The sequence below is a fragment of the Buceros rhinoceros genome, unplaced genomic scaffold (genome assembly GCF_000710305.1).
Source record: "Buceros rhinoceros silvestris isolate BGI_N320 unplaced genomic scaffold, ASM71030v1 scaffold2849, whole genome shotgun sequence".
In the NCBI taxonomy this organism is placed as follows: domain Eukaryota; kingdom Metazoa; phylum Chordata; class Aves; order Bucerotiformes; family Bucerotidae; genus Buceros; species Buceros rhinoceros.
In genome coordinates this window covers 8,060-30,465 of record NW_010433063.1, presented here as the reverse complement: position 1 = coordinate 30,465, position 22,406 = coordinate 8,060, and the positions used below count along the sequence as shown (strand labels likewise).

General features: G+C 39.8%; 1 protein-coding gene across 1 annotated transcript in view; it reads right to left on the bottom strand.

Moving 5' to 3' along the window:
• Positions 1–1,851: 1,851 nt before the first annotated feature.
• LOC104500336 (proto-oncogene tyrosine-protein kinase ROS-like) overlaps positions 1,852–22,406 on the bottom strand; it is a gene marked incomplete at its 5' end in the record, with an annotated part of 28,330 nt that continues 7,775 nt past the window's right edge. Inside the window, 13 exons of the mRNA XM_010143967.1 lie at positions 1,852–2,090; positions 6,401–6,542; positions 7,229–7,446; positions 9,793–9,969; positions 10,927–11,213; positions 11,725–11,936; positions 12,656–12,858; positions 13,565–13,628; positions 14,450–14,712; positions 15,529–15,690; positions 16,287–16,451; positions 16,788–17,002; positions 18,540–18,640. Coding sequence (XP_010142269.1) covers positions 1,852–2,090; positions 6,401–6,542; positions 7,229–7,446; positions 9,793–9,969; positions 10,927–11,213; positions 11,725–11,936; positions 12,656–12,858; positions 13,565–13,628; positions 14,450–14,712; positions 15,529–15,690; positions 16,287–16,451; positions 16,788–17,002; positions 18,540–18,640 — 2,448 coding nt within the window. The remainder of the gene's footprint in view (positions 2,091–6,400; positions 6,543–7,228; positions 7,447–9,792; positions 9,970–10,926; positions 11,214–11,724; positions 11,937–12,655; positions 12,859–13,564; positions 13,629–14,449; positions 14,713–15,528; positions 15,691–16,286; positions 16,452–16,787; positions 17,003–18,539; positions 18,641–22,406) is intronic.

Genomic DNA, 22,406 nt, shown 5'->3' with positions numbered 1-22,406 from the left:
AGGTTGAACAAGCTCCCATCAGTACGATATTTCCTCACGACAAGGGGGTGCCCTTGTGAAAGAGATCCTACCTAATATAGTCCTAATAAAAGTGCATATGTTCTTAAAATAACTTCAGATACTGAAGTTACAGAAAGTGGTCTATAATTTCCTTCTGAAGTGAAATTATTTTGGTTTTTGATAGTTCTATGGGACTTATTCTCTTCTGAAAATTACAGAAGACAATAATGAACATTCACAGACTGTTTTTAACCATCTCCTTATGTAGTTTAAGGAAATCAGATGCTGTTGACTTAAATATATATAACCTACATAAATAGTCTTTAACCTGACCTTTCCTTCTCCCAGACTTTTGTGCTACTGTTGGCTTCACACAGTTGTGTTAGATATCTAGTTGCAAGAATCCTGTTCCTAAAAACTGAACAAAAAAAGCACTAGAGCCTGCAACATCATATTCTTCCTTTTATCTTCCTCAGCATACTAACAGAGCCTTCTCAACTGCCCTTCTAGGCCTTGCTACTTTGAACTTCTTTGGTTCCTCCTCCTTCTTGAGTTTGTCTTCATAGGAAGTTACTGTTCTCTGCCCATTCTCACAGCAACGACTCATGTGCTCAGGCAGGTAATACTGACTTTGCTTTAGGATGTTGCTCTCCCTGCCCTGGCTGCTCAAAAAGCCTCGCTGCCTGAGTCTGACAGCTGGGGTGGCAGGGGAGCTGATGTGTCTGCTCCCCGATTCTCACTGTTCACAGCTCAGCGTAACTACACAAGCCACCAAGGCTTTTGTGCATAGAAATCCACATGAGCTGCAGCAGCTGATGGACAGATACCCCACTGCTGCCTCTGCTAGCTATCCTGGGGCTGGTCTTTTATTATTTTTCCTGTTTCTATATGTTTCCTGTTTCTGCATGGTAAAATCTAGATCTTCCTCTGTCTGTGTCTGGCGTGGACAGTGGAAGAAACTATTTCTTCTATCACACTGACATCATATTTCAAAAAAATCCAAAATCAGAGGGTTTGCAACTGCTCTTCAATACTCCTGTCTACAGACATATTCTTCAAAGGCCACCAAATAGCCAAGTCACTCCTTGCATTGTTAAGACTGTTAGTCCTATGCCCTCAAAAGATCAACATTGCTGTATTGCTCTTGTGAACTTTACATGCATATTTTATAACATACTTCTTTATTTAAACTGTGACTGCTTCAAGAATCAGCCAGCTATTGATTCAGTCATCACCTATATCTCTATGGATATATCACATACTTTTTGGCTAACTGGACTAAGGAAAAAAAAAATATTTTTTTTTTCTAAATTAAAAGTTGTTTAATAAAGGAAAAGCAGCAACTAACAAGATGGCTGAGTGCCCTTGATATAATATAGAGAGATTTTCCCTTTATGAAAGTTTCAGATATGTTGCTTTCCTGAGAAAAGCCTTTATCTTTCAGCCAAAACCCCTTTGCACTCACATGTTCATTGTGCTTCACCTAGTCCTTACAAGCAGGTCATAGTTCCAGACATCCCCCTTTGAGAATAAAGGACACCCTCATTTGATGCTTTTAGTGATGTCACATTGAGTACCAGAGCAATAACAACAGGACTGCAGCATAAACTCCTAGTTACTCTCGAAACCTGTCATGTGCTCCCCAAATAGCAAAGATCTCCGTTCTAAGGATTTAATCTGAACAACCCATGTAGGAACAAACTGTGATGCTTAATTTTCTGAGGACTAAAGGACTGAGAGAAGCCTGCCAGGTTTTGAATTCACATTTTAAAAAAAATCCACATACAGCTTTAAACAAGGGCAGTCTAAAGCTCTGCAGATTAGCGAACTAACAGTTAAAACTGCTTATAATTATACCTTGAATGAATTGTTTGTTCCGGATTGGAGCCCGCTGACAGACCAGGCAAGTGTTCCGTTTGGAAATTCGCTTTTTCGCAAGGGTGTCACTGGGACAGGAGGCAATAAATTGACAGAGATTTGATAGCGGATGGATTCTAGAGGTCCATTTGGCTTCAGAGGTTCACTCCAAGATATGTTGATGGTGGTGTCAGACAAAACCACTGTCTTAATGGAATCAACTGCCTCTGGTACTGAAACAGAAAGAAAAATTCATCTCCTTTTAGGTACAGATATCACTAGAGGTTTGTTCGTTTGTTTGTTTATTGTATTTATAGAGAAGTCAAGAAAGGTCATGAGGAAAGAAAAAGGAGTTATAAGCATATGAATATGATCCGTTTACAGGACTGACAATCTACACATGTAAAAGTCATGGTTTTCTATAGTCAGTCAGCTGCAGATGAGTTTGAAATATTGTAGAGACTTTTTTGAGCATCCTCTTGGCTATCCTACCATGCAAGCAGACAAAAAAAATACAAAACAAAACAAAAAAAAACCAAAAAAACCAAACCAAACCCCAGATGCTGTCCTAAACCTCTACACTTATATCACCAAATTCCTGCTCTCTCTTAGTTTCCTAATCAGGGACTCAGGTGTGAGTTTAATATGATGCTTACTTGGATATGCACTAAAAAAAACCCCCCACACTATTCTGTTTGGAAAGTCTTTTCTTGAACAGAAAGGTCTGAAGGAAGAAACCCCAAAACTATGCATTGTTTGCCATCATTTACAGTTTTGCTCAGAAATCCATGGCTGGCTGAGCTGTGGAAGGAAGAAACTGGGTTGCTGGTCTGCTGTCCGTGCCAGCTGGTTACTCACTAATTGTTCTGGAAAAATTAACCCTTCCTTTGAAGCTTTGAGATCACAGACTTTGAGATGGTACATGGCATGCCCCAACTTTGCATTAATTATTTTCTCGAATTGAACTGTCCAGATATAGGTAAAAAGTTAACAAGTCATCACACTGTATTCCCAACACGTCAGAACGATGGATACGTATTTTATAACTTATGCCTGCATAGAAAGACTGCAAATTATTTACATGAAATGTGCAGAAGCTAGACTAGTAAAGCAGACAAATTTCTCATTTCACTAGGTAAAACATATGCGGAGTAAGGGTGACACTCTGTGGCAAGAGTAATGCATTGATTTTTTTCAAGTGGTCTTTTGTTTCATTCCCTCTAACTTCTCATTTATTGAAACGTACAGGTTAATCCAAGCTCCTTTCATTTCACTACAGAATTGAGGGAAAGACGGTGGGAAGTCACACAGCTTCAGAGGTGCGAAATAGTGTACACACTTCAAGAGGCTCTAGCAGCATTTGATTACATTTTAAACTAGCAGTTACATTCATGAAATTGAGAACACAAGTGCCAGGACACATGTCTATCCCGTTCAAGCTGGCTGGGATTTTTTCAACGAATTGTGAAAAGTTTTGAATTGATACAAATACATATTAAAAATGCTGAGAGCTTGGGGGTTGGCAGGTTTTTTTCATTTTTTTGGTTGTTTGGGGGGTTTTTTTGCCTAGGGTTTTGGTTTGATCCCAATGTTTTGGTTTGCCCCAACTAGAGAAGCTCGTTCTGAGTTTCATATTTCATTTTAACTTGAGACTGAAAAATTCCATTTCAGTGGAGCAATCCAGTCTCCCATTTCACATGCTATCTTTATGTTTCACCACTGAAAGGGTGTACATTGCTGCAGGATGGCTCAGTTTACCGCACAAAGAAGCAACGGTGTGAATTCTTGCCACAGCCCAAGAGTATTTAACTGTATTCAATCAGTGTGTTGTGCAAATTTTACAACACAGATTCAGATCCCCATGCAAAGAATTGAAATCTGCTGGTCATAGGCCAGATTTTCTTAGTTTTTGTCATAGAGTCCTTAGGAATGTGGTCACAATATTTAGAGATCCACAAGGATGAGAGTCTATTTCCTTGATGCTGCGGATGAAGATCTGACTGTTAAGAGAAAAATAAAAAGCATAGGTGGAAGAGAACTTCCTAAGTACAGCATGTCTGGATCCCAAGAGTGGCAGTGTGCCTGCATCTGTTCTTCCACTTTCATCTGAAAGATGAAAAGAGGTTCATCTTAAACAGAGATTTTCCTGAGAGGAATAATGTGACAAAAAAAAAAGGAATGATCTGTGCATAAGAGGAGGTACCAGCAGCTCACAGCTGATGCTCTCCTGTGGACAATGGTGGCTAAGAGAGGTTACTTGGTTTATGGCTGAGCCTTTAAAGAAAACACAGAACACATTTCCAAGAGAAAAAGAAAGGGAATCAGGACCCCTAGCACGTACTTGAGGCCAGTTATTCTTGACAAAGTCTCTCCCTGGACACAGCTGATCAGTAAGAGAAAGAGACAAGTAAGAAAAGCCACAGTAGTGGCTGTGCTTATTTCAATTCCAGTTGCTTCAGCACCTTCTGAAGCAGCCGACAGCCAAGCAGAGGTAAAGAGAGACAGAAGGGGAAACCTTAGGACTCCTGCTGTGGTGCGCCAGCTGCATGACACAGTGATATCCACGTAGCTGCACAGTCTGCACAGCTCTATGTCAGCTACAGCCAGCCCTGCTGCAGCTGAGTCGAGTGAGCTAATGCCCAAAGACCAGGTGCTACTATGCCTCTCAATTTCACTCTTTCACCCTCTCTCAGAGAAGAATTGCTCCAGCTCTACAGGATAAGAGCCAGGCAGGAAAACTTCTGAAGATGGGTCTATAGCATTCCTACATCATTGTGAATTCAACAGCAAGCATCCCTAGGTACCATCTTCCCTGTCTTTCCTGCAAAACACGAACAGGCTGCCATGTAGGCTTGGCTATAACTCTGCTTTGCCGACTTGGGTATTCTCAGAGGTCCCTCATGGCTCTCGAATGAAGAGTTCATGTGGATGAAGCTGATCCTCTCTTGTGACACCAGGCGCGATAAATGGAGCACAGCTGCAGAAATAATCTGACACAACAGAAGAGCAAGCAAGCGCTATGGGTACTGCAGGGAATAGCTAGTTCTCATTACAGTTTTCCATGTTTTCATCGAGCAAGTCCAGCAGCATCACTCCAGCTATGAGAAAATTATCTGAAGAGCAGCATGAGGACCACTCCTCATGAAGACAGATACACGTACTCGTGCAAATCAAGAAAAAGTGCTGAGCAAGAGACTTCTGTTGGGTTGGGTTGCGACAAGACAACTCACGCAAAGGCATAGTATGCACCTTCAGGTGGTCCTTTTCTTTCTGGTAGATGACAAGAGCCTCAGGGGAATTGGGACAGTAGCTTCCCTGCAGCTGCAAACGCGCACGGTGAAGCAGGGAGAGGGCAGAAGCACCTTCCTGCCCTAATCAAGGTATTTCCAACCACAGGAGGCATCTAGCTCAGACTAGTAGTATTCTCAAAGAATAAGGACATCTTAACTTAGCTGTCCATGAATCTCGGTTGCCCTTGTGGCATTTGAGGAAAGCTTCTGGGCCCTGTTGGCTTCAAGGACAGATTGGAATCATGCTAGCATCCACAGTGGGTCTGCATTAAAGCGCAGCACAGAGTTTCCTTGCTATGACACGCCCCAAGTTTCATCCCGTATGACAAGATGAGCAGTCAGTAGTTTTGGATTCAGAGGTCTAAACCCACAAACAAAACCAGCATTGCTCATTTCTATTTAGTTAAGGAACTGAGGCAGCACCAGATCTATGTTCTGCATAGAAAACTCCAGAATAGGGTGAAGAGAATAACTATAAAGGTACAGGGTGGAGGCTGAATGCAAGAGCAGAAGACACAGTAAGGAATATACCAGGGATCAGGAAAACCACAGCTTGCTAGGGTCAGCTGGATAATCACCAAAGTTTCTCAAATTCCTTCTGCCATAATTAGGTAAGTTTACTGATATATTTATTTTTAGGTAATCCCTAACCAGTCCACTCTCTGCCCTAAATAACACGGTGAACATTCGAGTTCAAAGCACTGCTCCTGACTTTCTTTTCCAAGTGTGAAAGGGACTGAGAAGAGCACATCAACATTCTTGAAACCAACCAAAAATGTGCTGTTGGCATTCAGGCCGAAAGAAATAAAAATGCAGCGCTGTCTTTTCAGCGTGGTTCACAATAAATCAAATCTGTATTAGCCTATGAAACAGTAATCATGAGAATAATGTCAAGCCAAGAGGAAAAACCTTAATACTGAATGAACACATAACACATACTTAAACACAGAGAACCACATACATATTCAAACATAGCTTATTAAAAATGTGGTCCGAGGCAGAAACTGCAACTGTTTAGCTACTTTTAATCACAGTTTATCTTTCCTCAGGAAGCCAGGGAGCAAAAGCTTTAAAAATACACACGTCTTATGAATCTTATAGATTCATCAAGCCTGGTTGCCAAAACCTTGTGAAGAGCTACCCAGGTTAAGCAGAAAGTTCCTCTGCTTTCTGATTTTCAACCCAAACTTACAGACCTTCCTTTAACAAAGATGAGAATTCTGTTCAAAATCAGGAAAAAATGTGAAACAAACCTCCATATAAAGTTGTGCCAATTGTCTCTTTTCCCATGGGCAGCACTTCCTCATCTGAATAGTAGTTTTCCACTGCAAGTTGCAAGACATAACTTGAAAATGGCTGGAGGTTGTCTATGATGGCTATAGGACCCTGAAATTCCTGTAATTCAAAATCAGATAACATATATGTATTCTTAGAAAAGAGAGTCACATGTCACAACAATCATCTGTCCATGAAATTAGTGTTAAGAAATAATACAGTAGTGCTTTTGTTTTCTAATGCGCCTTAGTGTTCAAAAAAGAATGTTTAAATGACAGTCTGGGTAATAGGTCACTACAGACAGCACACACCAAGAACCAAGCTGAGGTGTAATTATCCTGGCTGCAAAACCACATCATTGCGTTAAGTCCCACCACAATGGCTGGTACTTGCGTAGGAAAAGCAAAGTCAAAAAACGGTGAAAAATTACAAAGGCAAGTATAACTACCACAAAACATGTAAAGGTGAGCCATATGGCTGCTGGACAGTCTCAAGAGTTATTTAAACAGATTAATATCAGCCACAACTGCCCTTCTTACAAGTAGAAACTGAAGATCCGTTTCAACAGGATCTTAGCAAAGGCACGTTAAACAGTAGAGGAGTACTTGCACGAGGGAAAGCTGAGGAACCTACCACTTAACAAATACCAAACAGAAAGGAAAATTACGTCTGAGGATGCAGAAGTGGAAAAAAACCCTAGAAAGTTACAGGAAGTTACAGGATGGTTTATAAAATGACTGGAAGTGATATCACATTCCCTGTTTATGTTTGATATCATGTGCATCTTTGTTCCAAAATAGCCATACCCATGTTTTTTGCGGTAGAGCAGACAAACAGTAGCTTGAGTTCCTGCAGTTGATAGTCATTTGTCCAAGAAATACCAGATACGTTGGTGTAGGCTGCGTTATGCCAGGGCATAGCTGCCGCGGTGTGACAGACGGCAAGCTTAACGTCAAACTGGTGTTCGTCCTACCAAGGATAGTAGGGTTCTCAGTGTCCAGCATTAGAATCAGGCATCTTTTATCTAGGAAAGGCATAAAAAAAATTAAATAAAATTAATTAGTGCTGGACCAATCCAAACTCGCATGGGATCCTACCACCGTTCCTATAAGAAAGCATAAAGCATAACCACAAAGTATTCTCTCTGCTTTCATAAACAGAAGTAGAAAAAAAGCTCACCTGAAGGTACATTGTTTGAGTACTTTCTTGTGCACAGAAATAACAGTCCTCCAAGTTTCATTTATCTTCTGTAAGATACAGATTTTCTAAAGGCACAGATTTACTGAAGAAGTTAGGTTCTATTTTTTTTAAGTACCTGAGTACCTTGGAAATCCAGACCATAGTTGCTGTGTGCTTGTCACAGGAAAGACAGGTATGCAGAATAGAGAGGACATTTCTCTCACAATTAAATGCTGACTCTCTTTTCCTCCAAACACTTTTTCAAATGTAAAGTTCATAGTAACAACAGGGAAAGGGGAGACAAATTTTGGAAGGAGAAAAGGAGTCTATAGGGAGAAAACAATGGAAAACTACTTTATAACAGTAAACAAAAAGTAATAACAGAAAATTCCTCATCACTTGATGTACTTTTAAGAACAAATTGAAAAGATATTAAATGGACTTGCTGCCTAGAAGGAAAAGATTAAGGCACGCACATGTGGAAGATGGTACAAGGACAAACGTTTGCCCCTAGGCCAGAACAACGGACCTCCTTTCTCGCTAACCGAGCAACCCCACCATTCATATCAAAACCAGATTCATACATATAAGGGAAGAAGAATAAAAAATTCTGTTCAGCAGAAGTAAATGTAAGGTTGAACCTTTGTCAACTTTATAGTTACCTAGAGTAGTAAAACTCCCATAGGAAAAGTCCCAGATGGAATAAAGAATTGAGTCATTTTCAGTGCTAAAGTTTCTGTCAGGAAGTTCCATAGAAACGTGCTTACCATGCCAAGAAAATCCTTCACTACCTATTCAGTCCTCTTCCTCCTAACCCTGAAGAGAAATCATTCTCTCACAGAATCTGTGACAGGACAATAATTTTCACTGAGTACTTCTGATGTGTTAAACGATCAACTGACATCACATCTCTAGATGGCAATCAAAAAGGTTGGAATGAAAGGAAACTCTAGCAGCACTCCTTGCTCGTATCAGTTAGGAATAAAAAGCATGTCAGTCAACCCAGTGATGCAAACATCATTTTCTCACACGTGCACCATTTGCTTTCAGTACTGTAAAGGAAAAGAATTTTTTTTTCTTATTTTATTATGTTCGTTTACTTTTATCTTGAACTTGTGTGAAGAATTCTGTGCACTGCCCACCACCCCTGTCCAAATGCCAAGGCATTTGCAGTGGTCAATATAAATAAGAAGAACTCTGTGGGGATCTCTGAGTAGGAATAATCCGTTTGGACTGAAATTTGATTCTTGCCTTTCTGCACCAGCTAAGCCTGGTGCTCTTGCAGAAAAACCTATCCCTGGGGATAGGGGTTGGTACGTTATGTACCAGGGACAAACCAAGTTCCTGCACCAATGCCAAGCACACACAGAACTCATGGGAACAAACTTGCCCAAAGTACTGGCAAGAATAGCCTGGGCACTGGTCAAAGCAGCTGCAGGCAGGAGTCACTCTCCTGGCTGCCCAAAAATACATGAAATGCTTTTATTCCAAAGCAGCCCATCCTGTTAAAATATTCTGTTATATATTTGTCAGATTTTTATGTAAAATTGAAGTTAAATAATTATTTTGAATATATTCATCATGCTAGTAAATGTTCTAAATCTCTGCATTTGCAAAGCTAATCTCTATAGGTACCATGAACACTCATTTCTATTAAAACTAATTTTTATTTCTTTCACTATCATTCTGTGACGGTGTGTTTAAGACATTATGAATTCTAAGTGAAGCCTGGGTTTACTATAATGTAAGCTGTAATTGCCTCTCAGGTACCTCTTTATAAATCATTTTAATAAGCAGCGTTCTTATCTCTGGTTTTGGAAGGGCAGACATTTTTTATCAGCTTTGTATACTCATGGACAAAATCAGAAATCTGTATCATAGCAGGGATCGTTATCAGAACTCTTGCTACAACACTTTGTGGACACGTTTGTTCTTCTGCGTTTTAACGTTCACCACCTTTTCTAAATCTTTGGGTTTGAAACTACTTTGAAAACAGGCATGGTTTGTTTGATCACGGGCACTATTCATCACTGTGACCTTCGCTGTGATCCAGCACAAGGCCAGTCCTTTCAAAAACGTGTATTGTGAGTTGTTTCCCCCTAGACTCCACAAAGCATAGCATGATCTACAACTCAAATACACGCTCTGAAATAAATCTGTTTCATTTACAAAGCAACCCAAGGGCCCTCACCTGGATACAGCTGAGCTGCTGAGCTGTAGGCTAAGATTCTCAGCTCATGTTTTGCTCTTTTCTGAAGAAAGTGTCTTCTACTTTCTTTATTTGCCAGCCAAATATCAGTGTATTCCTCTGTTTCAGTGCTCCAGTATATAAATTTCTTATCTACGGTCAAGCTGCCAATTTTCTTGCCTATAAGAAAACATTGTGTATCAAACCTTCAGAATAAATCCTGAGCAAACAATTTCACAAGAGCAAATGGGTGCTTGTATTCCAGTGAGTCAATATGAGTATCTCGGTCATACCATATCTTCAAAGACCTCCCATGGAAAAGAGATTTCTGATATTTTCCAACAAGTCTTACGAAGCTGAGACACTTTGTTATGTCAGTTTACAAGTGTAGGTTTGAAGGCTTTTTATTACCCATAATTATGAGGACTGCAATTCAATTATGAACACCAAAAATAAAACACAAGAGCAAGAGTTGTGTGTAGAGACTTTCATCATTTTTCCAAGAGGAAAACCACAGTCTCTGCCATCTCCCAGGAGCAATGAAGGCAGCTTCTCTGGTAACAGAACACCTTTACCAGCACTCCTCCAGAGCCCAGCCGAAAACTGAGCAACCGAGATTAAGCCTTATCGGGACAAGAAGCGCAACATAGAGGAGTTGTCATACAATATGATGAAATAAATGAAAAATCTTATTTCACAGGTAAGCTGTCATACAAGACTACCTGCACGAAGTCTGCATTGCCAGTTTCAAGAGTGATTTAAGATGGTATTTAATGTTTTCATTGAGACAAACTCTAACAGGTGTCTCTAACAGAAACTTCAATAAAATACTGTGTTAATACTACAAATGAAATCTATTGACAAGTAGCATTTGAGGCTGTGGCGTCTCCATTTGATTTATATCTAGCTAGAACACATACTTGCATCAGTAAATATCCTCACACTGCTCTTTCTCCTAGTTTGTATGAACAGGGGACACAACTGCAAACACAGAACACAAACATTTTGTCTCCTTTGGCTATAGATGAATCAGTTTTATAAGAGAGTGATTCATCAATACTATTTAGCGAAGTTAACAGTGATGTAAGAGAGAGCAAGAATCACAAACTACCTAGAGACATAACAGAGCACTCGGACCTTGAAAACTTGGTACTTCGGTCACTCTCCAGCAGTGGCAACCATCCACATCTGAGGCCCATATTTCATCTCTTCCTCTGACAAAGAGCAGCTGGGGATTCTTGGAGTCAGACACATCTATACTCATAGGTCCTCCTAGCTCTGCTTCTGCCACGTTACAGGTGCAGTAGCTCCTCATCTGTTCTTCTGCTGATACATATCCCAAAATGTGGTGCGCAGTGTGATTCAGAAAATCATAATAAAACATGCGGCTGCCGTAATCAAGCTCTTCCATCCAGTACAAGCGGCTGTCAAACAAAATGCACTGCTCACAGCAGAGAAACTTCGACCTGAGCAACCTGCCCTAACTGCAGTCCTGTAAGTGACTACAGTCACAGACCTCCCAAACATTAAAGACAAGGTAACTACAGCAGCATACTTGCCGTGTGATTCCAGGTGTTTAAAGGATACTTTTGAATGGAAGGTCACAAAAGCTGAGTATTCTGGATAATACGGTTACTGTAAAAAATTATGGTCTGGTGCTGACATTCATTTGCACGACTTAAGTAGAAGAACCTATCGGTATTTAAGGATCTCTTGAAATCTTTACTTAAACTCAGACATCTTTTTGAAGTTAGGTACATCCAAGCTCAACTAGCAGTATAAAAGTAGAACTATATCCAGAAATTTCTGAGATTTACACAATGCAAAAGACTCGTATACTAGAAAAAGGCTTTTTTTGGTGTTTAGCAGTCGATGATTTCATGAAAATCGTGTTTAAAATATGCTTTAAAACATTATTAGTAATATATGCCTTACCTCAAGAAAGGATATGACAACAGAGATGATACAGTTGAATTACTTTTACCCAACTGTATGTTCAATGCTTTTAGAGATTTTATCTTGAGCTCGAGATCAATTACAAATATTTGAGTTTCATTCCATGGTGTTTTCAGGGCAACAAAGAGATGTCTTGCAATCCAGTCAACTGTGATGGCTGTGGCATTGTGAAGATATGCATCTTTGAAAAACTTAAGAAAAACATTAAAAATTAATAAAATTGCTTGAGAGCAGAATTTTCCCACCTGATGCTAGGACATTATGAAATTATGTTTGTTTCTGAGATAATTTCTACTTGGTGGGTAAAAATCAAAATATAAAGAGATGCCATGCAATGAAGATTCCAGTGTTTAAATATAAATGAAAATTGTTTCACAAATATCAATTGTTGCTTCCATGTTGCTTCCATATTCATGAAATCAGAATGAAAAACATTAATTTAAATTACATTTGATTAAAAACATTAATTTCTTGTATTTAATAGTGTGAATTTTAAGTTAAACGTCTGTTGAAATATCTTATTGATAAAGCAGGTCTCAGAAAAATAACATGTTACCAAGGGCGTACTCTGACCTAATCTAATAGCTATTGATGACAAAAAAAAATTGAAGTCCAAATTTTATTATCCTCTACGTATTTTTATTGTACAGCTAGAAAGGAAAATGACCCAGCTAATCTCTTTCATATTATAGCTCATACCTACTGACAGTCATTAAGAAAATTGTGTTTCCAGTTCTGCTTTCCTCACTTATTTGGCCACTAAATATGCTTTGTTCTTCATGCCTCTTCTGTCCTGTTTTGAATATGCATTTTTGACTTCTTCAAAAACATACTTAGCCCCAAACTAATTGCAATAATGGCCACATATTTTCCTAGGTTCTCTCAAGGAAGGGAATGAACAAAGAAATACCTGCAACTTTGAAGCAGTCTTCATATTCAGAAGAAAAAGAGAATCTTCTGTGATATAGTATGCTCTGTCGTCATCAGCAGTGTAACAGATGTCCTTTACATTTGTCTTTGCTGAAAATTCCCATATCGTATGATTATTGTCTATGTCAGTACGAGAGAGCTTGCTGGCAGAAACAGTTATAAGAGTTGGGACAGGGAAAAGCTCTGGAAGAAAAAGGACATAGCATAATTCACAAAAAAAAAAAAAAACCCCAAACCCACCATTATAAACACAAACGCTTTTTTGGTTGGGACAGGGAAAAGCTCTGGAAGAAAAAGGACATAGCATAATTCACAAAAAAAAAAAAAAACCCAAAACCCAACATTCTAGACACTAGCGATTTTTCGTAAGGGAAGTAAGTACAAGATAAAAATAAAGGCTGGCCCTACACAAAGTATGTCTGGGTTTATGTCACAACAAATAAATATAATAATGAGATGCCTTCTTGTCATCACGTGCAAACTCCTAGGATTTTTTCAGTGGCGTTGTGGATGCTTGTCTAACAAATTTAAGCCTAGTAAACCAGATTTCCTTACTTAAATACCTTTAACAGCCCAACTAGAAACAGCCTACCACCACTACTAGATCTCTAGCTCTCCTGGTTACCTTCTACTCTTCTGCCTAGAAAAGTTAATTTAGCGTAATTTTGAAGAAAGGCTTGAAATTCCTGAAAGTTACTCTAATGATGAGAAATGGGTTCATCATTTCACGTCAGAAGCGGTAATTATTTCCTCCGTGGTGTCTACTGCAGGGTGGAACAAATATCACACAAAGTGTCGGAGGCTAGTTAGCAGATTACCAAATTCCTGTACTGTCGAATTCACCAGCTATTACACTCAAGCCAGAAGATGGCATCTAAGTTATCCATACCTGAAGAATTCCTCTCTGCTATATCAGACAACGGTCCTGGACCCACAGAGGTGAAGGCTTGCACCTGCGGGACAGGAGATTGTTACATATGTTAAGAAGCAGCATAAATGAACCAGATCCCGTGGCTGCTTGGCTAGGAACGTATTCATGCGTCCTTTTCAACCCAGGGCTGTGCTGGGCAGTTCAAAAGCTACCTTCAGGGTCGGACCATGGGTACGGAAGAAATTTTAAGCAGTGGCCCAGAGAGTGACAACTCATGGCACGTCTATCAATTAGAGCTCAAAGGACATTGGACAGTCTTGTCTCCTTCTCCAGGCTGGGGCAATCCCTCTTTTTGGTTGATGTTACAACTAACACGGTGTACTCCACCATCAGTACCTGGTCTGTTACATGTTCTTGTGCTTTTAACTTGTCTTTCAAGTACACGTTCTGTGTGTTCCAAACATTTCATCACAACGAAAGCAAGACTTCTTGACAAGTTTTAGTATGTAAGTCTCTTTTTATGGAAGCCACGAGTCTTTGCATTTCTCCAGCAGTGGAACTGCTCTTGATCTGTGACTCTGTATTAATGGCTTATCACCCTCCACCAGCCCAGTCAAACCTGCTTTTAACTTGTACGATTGGCTTTGGGGGAGCTCTAGAAAAGTTTATTTTGGGCTTCATCAAACCTGTATAAAATTGCATCAGTGTTTTCCACCTTGTTTAGTGAACAATACAATATGTAGAAAGGTTAAGCCAGTAAAGTGAGTCAGTGAATCAGCAGTTCCACAAGCAGAAACCACAAGTTCTTGCCCCAAGCCCAATACCGTCTCCTAAGCAAACACATCAGGCTGGACCGATAACATCTACCATCTAGCATGAGATAAGGTCAGTAATTTTTCATACCTGAAACCTTACTGTGAGGCTGGGAAGCACATCCCTGAGAGAAAAGAGCATCAGGGTGGGTTTAACATTGCTCGTGTTCCACTCCGTGAAAGTGTCAGCAGTAGCATTCTGACTCAATAGCTGATAGTAAACCCTGAACTGTGTTAATACTCCGTTGTCCCTTTCAGGTCTGTCCCACCTGAACTCCACAAGGACTTCCTCATCACTTTCATGTAGATTATTTTGTAACACATATATTCTAGGGTTTGTAGGGGCCGAAGGAACTGCATAAAAATAGGACAAAAAACACAGAGCAAAGTATTCCTATTAAAACACAAACTCCATCTGGTAATTAACTCTTTTCATTTTGAGCCTGAGCTTTGCAACCCCAGTGCTGACAGAGACAGGTAACAACTGGTGAATTGTAAGTTACAGAAGAATATCTAAAATTTTATGTTAATTCCCTTCTGTTTTTCACTGGTATGTAGGTATGTGTTTTTAACTTGCTTATCAGTAAAAAGAGGTGTATGAATAGAGACAAATACACTCCTGCACTCAGATTGGGATACACCTACTTAGCCAAGTCTTGCAGGTAAATACAGAGCTGCAAGAGTTTTCACAACATGGAGTATACTCTATCCCCTCTCCTACCCACTTCAAAACCTACTGCAGCTCAAAAGCTTTCTCATGCTCCTCATTTTAGCTGACATGACTTTGACCTGCATGACAGCAGAAAAAACCCATTGAAGTAAAAAGTAAAAAGTGCATAACATTTATTAAAAATTTAATAAGAGGTTAAGATATTACAACCAGCCTTTGATGGTCATTGTAATGGATCCCAGTTTCTTTCTTGCTCATAGTCATACGTACATGGTGATATACTGTCATGCTCTTTCTGTTCCAAATTCTATTGCTGCAATTGTGTGCATCTATGTGTGCAATAGATAACCCCAAAGATACTCAGGAACATGTCCTCTCCACTCTGACTACAGTCAGCCAGCCCTGAAAGCTGCTCATTGCTCTCCACGGTTTCAATTGCTGGCATATACCTGGTCCCAGTACCTGTTACAGGTGAGGAATGGGATTCAAAATTCTAGTACCTCCTTCAGGGGCTCGAAGCGATACAGACGTTGTTGGTGCCTCGCCCCAGTATGTGTAGGGAGTGACAGTAAAATCAATGAGTGCAAATGGTTTCAGCCAATCAACTCGGTAGGATGGCACTGTCAGGTTATGCGGGTGGAGACACCGTTCACCCTTCAAAGACTGTGAATGAAATAAAACAGAATAAAATTTTAAAAAAGAATTCTTTTCCCTCTCAGAAAGACTTTCAGTTTTCCAAAATTCCCCTCACCAGGTTGGTCAGCTAAATCTTCCTGTGTATGATCGTGGTTTCACCAATGCCTGTGGCACTGTAGCGATGCGTAGCAATCTGCTAGCAATCTGCCCTTTGAATTTAAAGTAAAGCTTTAAAGTAAAGCTTGCCAAATGTGCTAGAATTAAGTGTGGATGAAGGCTAGATTTCATTTTCAGGCTGTCCCACTGTCAACTCAGCTGACACTTTCGTCCCTGAGTTACTGTGAAAGGCTTTCTCACACATCTTTGAGCACTGGGAGCTCTTCGCTTGGCATTTCACACCCCAGCAGCTAGCCCAGAGCTACTGCTAAGCCTGTATTCTGCCGGTACTGGCCTCAGTGGTGGAGAAACAAGACAGATTGCTTTATATTTACAGTTTAGTTTAGTTGCTTGACCGATTTATAAATGCTGGAGAAGAAACAAACTATATTTCTGCTTAAAAATACAGACATCAGCAAGTAGATGCAGTAATACACGTAGATAATAAGGAGGGATGGCATGAATATCCTCACTTGTAGCGCTTTTGATCCCACGCAGTAGAAGACAGTTCCCCATTCCACATTTGTGGAGGGACTCCAAGTGATGTGAAAACCTGAAGAATTTCCTTTAATCCTGAAGGAAGACTCTGGCACTGAATCTGGAATCACATTTGGTGTAAAAGAAAAATTTCCTGTCCATAAAGAGAGGAAGCAATAATAATAATTTAAAGAATCTGAGCAAGTGGTAGACTCTTCAAACCTAACTTAAAACATGAGAGTACTGTGGAAAATCCTGTAAGCTGTCATTAGATGCAAACAATGAATAGCACCACCATGGATTCTTTTTAGCCATACCCACCGGCTTTTACAATTGCACGCACCTTATCCAGGTATAGCTTCATATCTTTACTAATAACTTGTCATTGTTCCTATCTTTTGTCAAATGACTAAAGAATTTCAAGAACGAAGAATCACAGGCTGACAGCAAATGCCTTTATTAAGGTGTTTAGATAGAGAAAATAATGTACCTGGCAAAGGTTTAAGTGATGTATGAACAAGGGTAAAGGCTACAAACTCCGCCGGCTGTGAGAAGGGAATGCTGAGGCTCTGATTGACTTCCTGAGTTGTAATGAACTGAAGACTATTAATCCAGAACAAACGACCACTGTAGTATTCCAGTGCACCCTGAGATATTTCTGAAGTACTCCATGCTGCAAATTCTGTGACAATGGCATTACCACAACTGTGAAAACACATATGAAATGAGAAAGATAAAAAAACCACATGTGTAAAGAGAACAAGATTTATGCCATGTTTGACACATCAGTGTTTCACATCGTTCAAATTCATAGTATTAGTGTGGGAGGCAGGAAAACAATTTGAGAAGTTTTAAGTTCTTTAAAGCGGGATGCTTTTCAGAATGACACGTTACAGGAGCACCTTCCAAAAAAGGCTTCCTTCCATTGACTTCATTAGAAAACAATTCTGATGTATGGATGTAGAAAATCGAGTATTTTGAAAAATAGGCCTCTCTCACTAATTCCACTGAACCAGTGGAGTCTACTCCACAGCCTGTGATTCATTCTGCTTCATTAGAGAAGGTCCCCAGATGAAGTTCATCCTGTCAGTTTCCACAATAACCTCCGTTATTTATTAAACTCTATTAACATTTTCCTCCACTGGGATGACTGGTGATTTAATCTGTCTTGTTACTTATATGTCAAAACTTACAGGCCTTTTTTGGTCCCAGTTTACCTTCTGGGTGAGAGATTAAATATGTTGTAAGAAGCATCATTTTGCCATCTCAGAAACGTCTTTCAGCTTAGACATATGCTATCCAAAACAAATTTGGAAAAGCTTTGACACGCCATCAGGTCCATTAGGATGGATTACTTCTAATCTCTCTATTCTGACATGCCAGGCACAACGATTTATAGCTGCCAATTAGTTCGCAGTGGAGTTGCATGTTCTAGCTAAAAGTAATCATGTTTTGATTCTTTAAATGTTTACCATTAATCACAGCAAGTCTAAAATCAGTCGGAAGATCCAGCTGATTCCGCACAAAGGCGGCCTGCAATGTTATGAGCACAAGTAAACACAGATAGTGTTCAATTACTTTAAGAAGTTTAATCTGATGCTTGAAAAAAAAAAAACAAAACCAAAGGCACTCTCCGTAGGAAAAGTAAGAAAAACGTAATTTCATGAGCTACCACTATTCATGCACTTGGCAATTACAGAACAAATTACCATTTTTCTCAAGATCTTATTTCACATTCAAGATGACCCATAAGCATGGTTTGGGTTTATTTTTTGTTTTTAAACTTTGCCTTTCAGGAATAAAGGAGTTGTTTCATGCTCAGGATGATCAAGAGGAAAACCTGCAGAGTACCTATCGTCAGGTGAGAAATTGGTGGCAGTTCAAACCCCGAGCTCTGTGCAAGATCTACATCTCTAGGCACTTGAAAACTGTCAGGTGTTGTAAACACCAGGGTAAAATAGACAATAAATGGCAAATATTTCCTGAGGCTAAGTCTAGAAATTGATGAGCATGACCTCGGTTCAGTTGAGTGTCCATACCGTGTTTCTCTCACTGTAAAACCACATTAACAACTATCTCAACATGATGGTTGCCATCAGCTAGCTGTGATCATTAGCTCTTCTTTCTGTTCATTGTTAGATTAGTCACCAGTGTGCCCAGCATTGGGCAAAATTTGTTTTTAAAAAGTGTCACAAAAACTACAAAATACGTATGCTCTTACCTCTGCTACATATTTACTCACCCTTCTTTACGAAGAGAAACTCTGTAGAGGTTTAAGCACAGACTGTCTTGCACAAGCCAGTAGAGAAAACCATAGGTGAGATCCAAAGTTAAACCAACCACCTAAGAAAAAAAAGTCCAAATGGAATTTGAACACACCTTCCCTTTTGAGGCAAAAGCCCTTAGGCGTAAGTGTTGTCTAGAGAGCATCATGAGCGGCCCTTTATTGGCAAAAACGATGTTTTCGTTACTACATGCATGTTCATTCTAACACAGAAAGGGGTAAAACTAGAAAATAATCAGGTCCTTGGTGGACACCTGTTTACAGCAGCTGATGATTTTCAAGGCAGCATTTTACAAGCACCTGCAACTGTGTTCATCCCTGGAGTTATCTGAGTATCTCAGATATGAAGGCAGTAGTGTACTGAGTAATTAATGGAATTACCTATCAAAATTTCCAGAAGACCTCTGGTACTTTGACATCCTTTGTCTGAATAGGTTGATATCCAGTCTGAAAGCCAGCATCACCTTTTGAAAGGAGTATTTAGATCTCTTGTCTTTGTTTTCTTACTGCGATTGTATGCATCCAAGATGTAAAGTATTGTATTATTTATGGAAAATACATGCAAAATGTTTCTCAACATATTTAGTTAACCAGGAAATGCAAATATTTACATTTTGGTAAATCATTTATTATTAAATAAATAGTTGGGGGCGGGGGGGATGATGAAATATCTTCCCGTTCAGTACTTCCTGTTCATTACTTCAGTGTTTCATCTTCATTTAAGCTAGGTGCAAGACTTTTTGTTTATTTTTAATAGAATCTAATATTCAAAATAGAGCTTTCCTGCTTTTGCAGTAAAGAACAGATTCAATAACATACGCAACAAAAATAGAAACCAAACATCTAATAATCTGTTCTGTGAATAACAAAGAACCTGCTTCCACAAATTAGTCTGCTAAACATTATCAAGTTCAGTCTGTGTCACATCATTAGCACAGCTTACAAGTTGTTAGGGGCCTCTCTGAACATGTTTTCCAGCAGCTCTCAAACTTCTCATCTAAACACTAACTGAAGCTATTCTTTTATAAGCTTAAACTTCCATTATAGATGTAAGTGGAGCAGCCTCTTTTTTTTTTTTTTTTAAACTCTTCATTAATAAACTGCAGAAGTTGATGACAGGAAAGCAAATGCCATATCACTTAGTTGTCTGTTGGTCCTTATGTAATTGCATTCTTGACATATTTCCGTTGACATTGTATGTCAGAAAATCAGGGTTTGAATGACTGCTGCTGTAGGTTTTCTTGTTAAAAATATCTCACAGTATGTATGTGCCTGAGTGCGTATTTAATCAACAACGTTATGTTTTATCCCATTTACCTATTTTCCCTCCTTGATCAACTCCAAAGTACATCTTCCTGAATCTACCTTGCTTTTTTAAACATTTAGGTCTTCTTTCCTTGCCCCACTTTTTTCTGCAACTCTTACATTTTCCCCTAGATGTGCCTAGCTTCTTTCTCCAGATCCCCGTATACCCATTAATAAAAGGCAAAGAAGTATTTGTGCTATTCATTTTCAGGAGTTAGGCAGTAATTTAACACCTCCCTTCTGCTATGCTTCAGGAATAGACAAACTTTACTTTTCATGAGAGGTATTAGTCCCTGGACACAGCATGTAGTTGACATCATGCAACGTAACCCAACATCGTAAGACACGACAGAAATTTAGCTGCTTGAAATACCCCTTGACTAGAAATATTAAGAGACCACACCTAGAGGGTCTTGGCCCCTCTTGCATGTAACACACTTGGTTGCTCCCCTATAAATTACTTTTGTACAGTGTAAATTACTTACTAAGTGCTTTGGAAATTCTGTGCTTGATCCTAAGCTGGAAGAAATCAGAGTAGCTCTGCCAAAATCAATCACGCTGTGCCAATATGCACCAGCTAAGCTAAACAACTGGTTGGAAAATAAAATAATTGTCATAAAAGGGTCTAGTTCCTGCCAAAAAAATTAGACTTTCAAAGCCCTGCCTTCATCTTTATTTAGGAAACCTGTCATCTCTATAGTAGTCTCTTCAATTCCTATCACTCACATTTAAAACTAAAAGGAGACACAGCTATAAACTGCTGAAGATCCTGCACTGACCAGCTGGAAAATACTATCAAGAACCAGTAACTTAGAGAACATGCTCCACCTGTCAGATAACAGCAATTAACTATTACGTTTGTGGTGTAATACTGAGGTAAGAGGGACTCTTGTCAGGATAAATATCTCCATATTAGGAAGATACATCTTAGCAATTGTGCAAACATGTATTTGCATCTTTATATAGGACAATAATGACCAGCTTGATAATCCCACCATTAAACAATATTATTGTACTGCTCTTTTTTTTTTTTCTGATGGGTTTATTTTGGGTTTTATTTTAATAAACAAACAGCTGCCAGTTATAACTGGTCACTTCCCAATCTAGACATTTTTCTTTGGCTTTTTTCCTCTATATATCACAGCAGGAGGCTGAGTTCAGGAAGTCAGTGCATAGATTAGGGGCAGCAGAGAAGCAGAAGAGATGTTTGTTTGTAGGAGGTGTGAATAAGAGGCTGGTTGAAGGCTGGTATCACTGACAGAGAAAGGTGTAGAAAAAAGAAATGACAGGAGCAAACAAGCAGTCTTATTGCTGCCAAGGTTCCTGAAAACAAGAACAAGAAATTTGAGGTTAGCACGAGGTGATACAAAGAAACAGGTATTGAATCAAAAGAAAAGGGCAAGGAGGGTGATGTTTGCCACTTAAAATAAATTACAAATTGTCAGTCCTTTACAGAAGATAAGTGATAAATGTAAGTGTGCCATTGAGCTTGGACAGCGTATTCTTCCCAAGAAAACAGTCCACACCAGCCACCTTCCACGGAGTGGTGTGAGGCCAGTGCTGGAAGATACCGTGACCCTTTGCAGCACAGACACTTCTCTCTCCATGTGACAGAAGTTTTTCAGTTCTTCTGTATTTAGGTTTACAAGGATAGCAGGTGACACACCAGCTTTCCCTCTCCTTCCCGAACCCTCAGGAATGTGACAGAGACCTGGGAGATCAGCTCACAGGTTTTTTGGCCTTTCTGAGTGCTAATTACCTTCCAGAGACTAAAGCAGGTCTGGCTGCTTTTTATCGTCAGAGAAACACTAACCTCCTTACCTTGGGGAAAGCAGATTGAAATATTCTGGAGAACGATACAAAGCCAACCAAGAGAAACGAACTCTCAAGGTCAGAAAAGGTCTTTAGAACCTGGCTTCAGGTAAAATAGGAGCACCAATTGTGTGGCAGATGGAATAGAAACAAAGGCTTCTTTAGGAAAAGCTGTGTTTCAAGAAAGCTGTTGCAGCAAATATATCCGAGTTGAACCTCTTCTGTGGCAGTCGCGCCAGCATCCCGAGACAGAGGGTAAAACCCCACACAGGTTGTGGTTTGAGCTGAGGAACACTCAGCTTTTCTTTGAGAGAGACTGCATAGATCAAAAGCAGTGCCATAGACAGGATGGACCCTCAGCCTGACCCACTCAGGACTCAGCCTGGAAAAAAGTTCAAAGGTTCACTGGGTCTGCAGTCCCAAGCACAGTGACTTCCAGAGTCCTCCAGCCCCTGTTATGGGAGTGAGGGCTTCTCCTGCCAGGGATTTGGATCATCCATCACTTTTTTCCCCAGCTACATGAGAAGTGAAGGAAGGAAAGGGAGAGAGGGAAGGGAAGGGAGGGAAGGAAGGAAGGGAAGGAAGGGAGGGAAGGAAGGAAGGGAAGGGAGGGAAGGACACATACACAGCTTCTGAGTCCTTTTCATAAGGTGAATATTTGGTCTCAGATTGTCTTCACTGCATAAGTAACACTGAATCCCACCTAGC